General features: G+C 61.9%; 2 protein-coding genes across 5 annotated transcripts in view; one reads left to right on the forward strand and one right to left on the reverse strand.

Annotated features, from left to right (window-relative positions):
• The first annotated feature begins 1,039 nt into the window (after positions 1-1,039).
• On the forward strand, positions 1,040-4,642 carry CD151 (CD151 molecule (Raph blood group)). 3 transcript variants are annotated; one of them, XM_011930021.1, is made up of 8 exons: positions 1,040-1,128; positions 1,931-2,021; positions 2,119-2,310; positions 2,634-2,708; positions 3,112-3,216; positions 3,323-3,481; positions 3,736-3,822; positions 3,926-4,642. In XM_011930021.1, the coding sequence occupies exons 2-8, from the start codon at positions 1,938-1,940 to the stop codon at positions 3,983-3,985; spliced, it is 762 nt and encodes a 253-aa protein (XP_011785411.1). In that variant the 5' UTR covers positions 1,040-1,128; positions 1,931-1,937; the 3' UTR covers positions 3,986-4,642. The 3 variants fall into 3 exon arrangements, with proteins under 3 accessions (XP_011785411.1, XP_011785410.1, XP_011785412.1); XM_011930020.1 differs by having other exon boundaries at positions 1,070-1,282; XM_011930022.1 differs by having other exon boundaries at positions 1,070-1,128; positions 3,323-3,475.
• Positions 3,218-7,736, reverse strand: part of POLR2L (polymerase (RNA) II (DNA directed) polypeptide L, 7.6kDa) — a 4,988-nt gene continuing 469 nt past the window's right edge. The window contains exons 2-3 of one of the 2 annotated variants that reach the window (XR_001000444.1): positions 6,051-6,269; positions 3,218-3,468 (exon numbers count right to left, since the gene is read on the reverse strand). Coding sequence is in view for 1 of the 2 variants with exons in the window: in XM_011930018.1 (XP_011785408.1) it covers positions 6,161-6,269 (109 nt within the window). In the remaining variant the exon portion in view is untranslated. Of the gene's footprint in view, positions 3,469-5,994; positions 6,270-7,736 lie in introns of those variants that run through there. The other variant, XM_011930018.1, reaches the window with a different exon arrangement.

The raw sequence follows: 7,736 nt of genomic DNA on the forward strand, positions 1-7,736 counted from the left end.
GCGCCATTGGCCGCGCCGGGCGGGGTCGGCGGCGGTGACCTCACTGCAGTGCCCCGGGGACGCTTGGCAGGCGCGGAGTCCCAGGTCCCCCCGACTGGGGCTCCCCCGATAGGGCGCGGGTCGCCCAGGGGCCTGGTGCGGGTCCCGGGGACTCCGGGAGGGCCGGAGAGCTATTTTTGGATGGCCTTTTCCCAGGGGGTTCAGAGGGACGACGAGGCATTCCTGGGAAGAGGGGCCACTCCTCAGCGGGTCGCCTGTGTCCTCGCGGTGGAGGCCGCATCTGTGCCCTGAACCAGCCTCTCCAGAAAGCCTGGGACCTCACAGCCAGGCCAGGGGCAGATCGGTGAGGGGCTCACACATCCCCCGCATCGGCACACCGCCCCGCTGGTGGCAGGGCCTGCTCGTGCCACCCCTCGTGCGTGTATTTAGGCCCCGGGCTTCATGGAGGGTGAATGTCCCCTCTCAGCTCAGTGGTCAGGTCTGGCCCCGCCAGCTTCATGATGCCTCTTTCCCAGGCTGTAGCTGCTGCTGCTGTTTGGGGGGGGGGATGGGCCAGTGATGGGCCTGGAGCGAAGGCCAAGAGTGGGGCACCTGGGGAAGGCATGAGGTCCCTCCCAGGATCAGCACTGTCCGGGAATGCCCTCTGCCTTGGGAGGCCAAGGCGGGTGGAACACCTAAGGTCAGGAGTTCAAGACCAGCCTGGTCAACATGGTGAAACCCTGTCTCTACTAAAAATACAAACATTAGCTGGGCGTGGTGGTGGGCGCCTGTAATCCCAGTGACTCAGGAGAATGAGGCAGGAGAATTGCTAGAACTCAGGAGGTGGAGGTTGCAGTGAGCCGAGATCGAGATCCTACCATTGCACTCCAGCCTGGGTGACAGAGCGAAACTCTGTCTCAAAAAAAGGAAAAAAAGAAAAGACATGTCCTCTGCCTTGCCCCACCCTAGCCCAAACTAAAATACCAGGCTTGGCCACTCCTCTCTCTGCCTCCAGAATGAACCCAGCCCACTCTGGCCCTTGGGCCAGACCTGTAACCTGTGACCTGACATGTCCTTGCTTTTCTAGCCTAGAGTCCTGGGGAGCTTCTGTCCACCTGTCCTGCAGAGGAGTCATTCCCAGCCCGGTTGGTGTGTGCTGGGCAGGGTGGGGCAGAGCAAGCGGGGCGGTGAAAGTCCAGGCCTGGCTGTGCTGTCTGGAAATGTGGCCCGGGGCGCTCACCTGCTGTCTGCATCCCACGCCCTCCCTGCCTTCCCTGTGCTCACAGTTTACCCACTGCTGCATGTTGGGCAGGGCACGGGGTCTCTGGGGAGGGGCACAGCCTGTCCGCGCTGCCCCCAGGTGTGGCCCCCTGTCCAGGAAAAACCCTCGCAGTCTGCCAGGCTCCACCTGCCTCCATGCTCCGTTCTCCCCACTCGGGCCAGGAGGAAGGAAGGGCTGCCCTTTAACAGACCGTAAACAGGCCTGGAGAGCCTTAGGAAGGGGCTGCGCTGGGGCCTGTCTGAGCCCTTGCCCCTCTGCTGTCTCTGAGTGGCCGCCTCCGCCCTCACTGCAGGCCCGTAGGCTCCTGTCAGCCTGTGATGTGGGGCCCTGGGAATGCCGTGGGGGGCGGGCAGGCTGGCATGAGCTCACCGGAGGTACCCGCTAGGGCTTCCTCCCCGGGCCGCCAGCAGGGATGAGTCAGCAGTGATGATGGGAGGTCCTCCATGACCCCCATCCTATCTGTGGGCACCAGGGGTCTCTCGTGGCTGCACCTGGTCAGGGCTCCTGATTCGCCAGGAGGTGACACGTCCTGTTCCCACAGGGGCTCCTTCGCAGGTCTCCCAGGACAGTGGCTGGCTCCACCCGACTCCTGGGCTGGCTTGGGCATCTGTGTTCTCTCCTCCTGTCTGTCCCCATCAGGCCCCGCTGACGCCTCCCCTGCCTCCCCAGCCCCAGGATGGGTGAGTTCAACGAGAAGAAGACAACATGTGGCACCGTTTGCCTCAAGTACCTGCTGTTTACCTACAACTGCTGCTTCTGGGTGAGCAGGGGTCGCCTTGCCCCCACCCCCACCCCCGCCCCTCCTGGGCCACCATCAGACCTGCGCAGACGCGGTGACTGGTGTGTACTGCTTGTAGCTGGCCGGCCTGGCTGTCATGGCAGTGGGCATCTGGACGCTGGCCCTCAAGAGTGACTACATCAGCCTCCTGGCCTCGGGCACCTACCTGGCCACAGCCTACATCCTGGTGGTGGCGGGCGCCGTCGTCATGGTGACCGGGGTTTTGGGCTGCTGTGCCACCTTCAAGGAGCGTCGGAACCTGTTGCGCCTGGTCAGCAGGGTGCAGGACCACGGGGCGGGGTGGTTTGGATGGGGCCCAAGGGGGTTGTGGCTGCAGGCTTTGAACCTGTGCCTTGCTGTGCTCACCTGGGGGGGTCACGGTCCCTCCACCCCTGCCTAGTCCTGTGGGTCCCCACATTCCCGCTGGACCAGCTGAGGGAAGACACTAGCTCCACAAGAAACCTTCAGGGAGGGTGGCCGCCCCTCAGCCCCCACCTGGAGCCTGGGGAGCCGCGGTGGGGACTCTGCTCTGAAGTGCCCAGGCACTAGGCCTCAGAACTAGGCCTCCTTGTGCACCTCTCCCCGCCCACCCAGTACTTCATCCTGCTCCTCCTCATCTTTCTGCTGGAGATCATCGCTGGTGTCCTCGCCTATGTCTACTACCAGCAGGTGAGGGGCCTGGGCAGGCCATTCAGAGACACAGACATGCACAGGTGGGGTGGACAGACACAGATGCACACGCATGGCTAGCCCCAGCCCCTATGCCCACCGTCCCAGAGCTGACCAATGGGCCACTGGGCCCTGGAGGTGGGGTCTAAGGTCTCTGCAGGGGCACATGGGGTCAGGCAGGTGTCCAGGGGATCCGGAAGCCGTCTCTGCCTCTGCCGCACTCGTCACCCTGGTGACGGTCCTGGCACCCCCCAACCTCCCCTCACGCCGAGGTCTGACCTCAGCCCTTCCCTCTGGCTCTGAGCCGGGACCTGGGCCTCCCTGCAGGCCATCCTGGGGCTCTGCCAGCCCCACCTTGGAAGGTCTTAGACTGAGACTGAAGTTTCTTGCACCCCAACCCCAGCTGAACACAGAGCTCAAGGAGAACCTGAAGGACACCATGGCCAAACGCTACCACCAGCCGGGCCACGAGGCTGTGACCAGCGCTGTGGACCAGCTGCAGCAGGAGGTGGGTGGGTGGTGCTGGGAGGGCGCATGCATCCCCAGGGCCTCCCTGGACCTCTGCAGGAGCCTCTGGTCCCAGGTCTCACCCCCAGCCCTTGTTCTTGATGCAGTTCCACTGCTGTGGCAGCAACAACTCACAGGACTGGCGGGACAGCGAGTGGATCCGCTCAGGGGAGGCCGGTGGCCGCGTGGTCCCCGACAGCTGCTGCAAGACGGTGGTGGCCGGTTGTGGGCAGCGGGACCATGCCTCCAACATCTACAAGGTGGAGGTGGGTGGGCAGCGGAACCGCACCTCCAGTATCTATGAGGTGGTGTGGGGTCACCCCCGTGGCCGGATGTGGGCAGTGAGACCACGCCTCCAATATCTTAGGAGGAGGTGGGTGGGCAGCCCAGTGGCTGACTGAGCTGTTAGTGGCCTGGCTGCCTAGGTGCTAGGGGTGGGCATGGCCACACCCTGGAGGTGGTGGGGGCCAGTGGGAAGTGCCCCCTGGGCCCACCTTCAGCACCCATCTGTGTCCCGCAGGGCGGCTGCATCACCAAGTTGGAGACCTTCATCCAGGAGCACCTCAGGGTCATTGGGGCTGTGGGGACCGGCATTGCTTGTGTGCAGGTGAGGGCACACGGGGTGACGGGCATCTTGTTGGGGACACGGGGCAGGGCGGTGGCTGCTGGCCCCGCGGCGTCTCCTTATGCCCGCTTGGCTCTGCACACAGGTCTTTGGCATGATCTTCACGTGCTGCCTGTACAGGAGCCTCAAGCTGGAGCACTACTGACCCAAGCTGGGCTTGGCCGTGGCTCTCTGTGCCTTGCTGCTGCTGCACCCAACTACTGAGCTGAGACTACTAAGTGCCAGGGGCTGGGCTCCCTGATGACACCCACCCTGTGCCATCACCATAACCTCTGGGGACCCCAATCCCAGAGGCAGCTTCAAGTGCCTTTCGCTGCACACCAAAGCCCAGCAGGGAAGTGAGGGGGGCTGGTGGGACGACAGTATCAGGGGCGTTTTATGGGGTTCCCTGAACACACTCTGCCTGGTGGTCATATGCAGGCTGGAAGGGGCCTTGCTGAGTGGGGCAAGGCCGAGTGTTCCCAGCAGGGCGAGAAGCCCTTCACACCCCAGGCCCTTCAGGGACTGGGGCTTTGCCTTGCAGCCACACGGCCCCATCCCAGTCGGAGAAGCCGAGTAAGCTCTGACCCTTGGGCCTGGGCCTCTGCCCCTCCCCACCCAGGCCTCGTCTCCGTCAGAGCCCCTGCTGTCTTCCCCACCGCGGTCACCACCACCCGAAATGCAACATGGTCACTGTGCCCTGCCCCATCCATGTGCCTGTGCGGGGCAGGGGCCTCCTGGTTTTGTTCACTGCTGTACCCAGATGCCCACAACCATCCCTGCCACATACAGGTGCTCAATAAACACTTGTGGGGCAGATGGACGAGCTCGCTGTGCTGGTGACAGATGGTGGTCTGTTCTCAGGGCCCCTCACGTCCAGCAGGGTAGACAGACCCCCCCCCCAGCGTCAGGACAAAGAAGGGCAGAGCCAGGACACAGCCCCCATGGGGCTCCAGGGAAGGGAGGTCTGATGCCAGGGACAGCCAAGCACAGGTCTCACAGCAGAAAGAACTGAGCATGTTCCTAAAGGGTGAGATGGTGGTGTGTTCAGAGCCCCTGGGGGAGAGGAAAAATGGGTTTCCAAAGACCCTTCTGGTCATGGTGGGGAGCAGACATGAGAACGGTGCAGACTGGGGACTGTGTCCAGGTAAGAGAGGCGTCAGGCAGATGGGTGGGGGCAGTAGGGTGAGGGGGTTTACATGGTGAAGCCTACAGGCCCTGCTGGGGGCAAGGGTGGGAGGTACCAGAGCCTGGTGTCTGGCAGAGGTACCCTGGAGACAGGAGCCAGGGCTCAGTCACTGTACCCCCTGCTGCCCAGGCTCCTGTCCCTAAGGCTCAGAACTGAAGACCCTGAGGCAGACCCATCCTCCCCCACCAGAGGACACCACGCCAGGTATCTCAGCAGCAGGGCCATCTGACCTGCGGTGCTTGCTGGTAGCACTGCCTGGACAGCAGGGCCTCCTTAGGGCCGCCTCCGAAGCCAGCTAGGGGCGTCTTAAGGCCTGCCCTCCCTGCTAGGCTCGGGCGGGACCCTCAGGGACAGGCAGCAGTGGGCAGGGGCCAGCAAGTGCTGGCAGCCGTGACCGTAGCAAAGACTGGGCCCCAGAAGATCTGGTTCTTTTCCTTTTTTTTGGAGATGGAGTCTCACTGTCACCCAGGCTGGAGTGCAGTGGCGCAATCTCAGCTCACTGCAAGCTCCCCCATCCCGGGTTCATGCCAGTCTCCTGCCTCAGCCTCCCGAGTAGCTGGGACTACAGGCGCCCGGCACCACGCCCAGCTATTTTTTTTTTGTTTTTGTATTTTTAGTAGAGATGGGGTTTCACCGTGTTAGCCAGCATGGCCTCGATCTCCTGACCTCGTGATCCGCCCGCCTTGGCCTCCCAAAGTGCTGGGATTATAGCGGTGAACCAGTGCGCCTGGCCTAAATCTGGCTCTTCAGATTCCATCAGAGAGGGTGCAGGAGCCTCTGTGCTCAGCCTGAAGAGCACCCAGAAGGAGGGAATCTCAAAGAGCCCCGAGATGGAAGGCTCTCCTGGCAGCACCTCCTGCGGGGGTGCCTGTGGGCCCCAGGGCTGGGAGAGTTCATGGCCCAGTCGGCTTCCCTGGGCTGCCGCAGTGTGAGAGCTGGGCCTAGTCCTGGCCCCTGACATCCTAGTGAGGGCTGGGACCTTGGTAGTTCTGAAAGACCTTTACTGGCTGGTTCCTTCCAGAGTGGGGGATGGGACACACACACGCTGTGGCAAGGCATTGCGCTAGCTCCTGGATGCCTCAGCCTCGTGAACTTGGGGCAGGATGCTCATGGCCCATGGTCAGCATGGCAGGTAGGCGGACTCCAGCCTGATCACTTCTCCAGGGGTGCATAATTGAGCAGCTTCTCGATCAGGTCCACGTGGGCCAGCAGCATCCGGCGGCAGCAGTAGCGCTTCAGGCCCAGGGCGTCCAGCGCATCCCTGTGTCAAGCGAGGGGAGGAACAGAGAGGCCAGCTGAGTTCTCCACGGTCTACACAGGCCTGGAGCCCACATCCAAGCTGCCTCTCACTGCCTGCTGGCCTCACCCCCCTGCTACCGGCGAGGCGAACACATTCACCCAGATCAGAAGTTGAGACCTAGCAGTACGATCCTGGCTGGAGTAACCTGGCAATGCCCAGATCCCTGGGTGGAGCGTGAGGAGCCTCCTCTCCCACCTACTCTGGCTGTACATATGTGTGTCTAACATATGTAAGAAATACAAATGAAACGAAAACTAGAAGTAATTGGGAGGAGCATAGAAAACCAAGGCCACCAAGGTCCTGATGTGCAGCTGCCCTCAGCCCGCACCAGCCACAGCAGGGTAGCTCTCCAGGGGCCTGTCCTTAGCTGGTTCATCCCCCACCCCGGCCAGAGCAAGCCGCCTCTGCCGCTGTGGGGTCTTTCCTCACCTCTGCTGCCTTCAATCAGGGAGAGACTGCTTCTCCAGGGAGCCACCTCTCCCATTTCCCAAGCCAATTAGAAGCTTTAATTTCCCTGGGACCAAGGTCCAGTCACCATCAAGACCTCCAGAAAACTCCCACACTGATGGCTCTAACGTGCAGAGACAGAAGCTTGGGAAAGGGGAGGCCACATGGGAGGCCCCTGCCGTTCATATCCCTGGGAAAGGGTCTGGACAGGCCACCAGCCACTCACTCTAGCAGCCCACTCGCTTTCCTCATTCGTCCAGCAAGCTGCACTGAGAGCCTATGGCGGGCTGGCACACACGAGCCTGGGGATTCACATGTGACCAGGACTCAGCAGGCAAGGGTCAGACTCCAGCAGGGGCACCAAGACTCAGGCACGGTGGTGACAGCAGCACTGACAGACAAGCACAGAAGGATGCCTCCCCTACAAAGCCCGATGATGAGGGGGGTCAGCAAGTCTGCCCTGCATTTCTTTTTCTGTGTGTGTGCGTGACACGGAGTTTCACTCTCTCATCCAGGCTGGAGTGCAGTGGCGTGATCTCGGCTCACTGAAATCTTCACCTGCCTCCCAGGCTCAAGCGGTTCTCTCACCTCAGCCTCCCAAGTCGCTGGGACCACAGGTGTGCACCACCAAGTCCGGCAAATTAAAAAGATAAGAGGGCCAGGGGAGGTGGCTCACGCCTGTAATCTCAGCACTCGAGGAGGCCGAGGCAGGTGGATCGCTTGAGGTCAGGAGTTCGAGACCAGCCTGGCCAACATGGCGAACTCCTATCTCTACTAAAAATACAAAAATTAGCCGGGCATGGTGGCACACGCCTGTAGTCCCGGCTACTCGGGAGGGTGAGGCAGGAGAATTGCTGGAGCCCAGGAAGCAGAGGTTGCACTGAGCCGAGATCGCGCCGCTGCACTCCAGTCTGGGGGGCAGAGCGAGACTCCGTCCCAAAAAAGAAAAAAAAAAAAAGAGAAAATTTCTGGAGATCAGGG

This window comes from Colobus angolensis, unplaced genomic scaffold, assembly GCF_000951035.1.
Source record: "Colobus angolensis palliatus isolate OR3802 unplaced genomic scaffold, Cang.pa_1.0 Scaffold84, whole genome shotgun sequence".
In the NCBI taxonomy this organism is placed as follows: Eukaryota; Metazoa; Chordata; class Mammalia; order Primates; family Cercopithecidae; genus Colobus; species Colobus angolensis.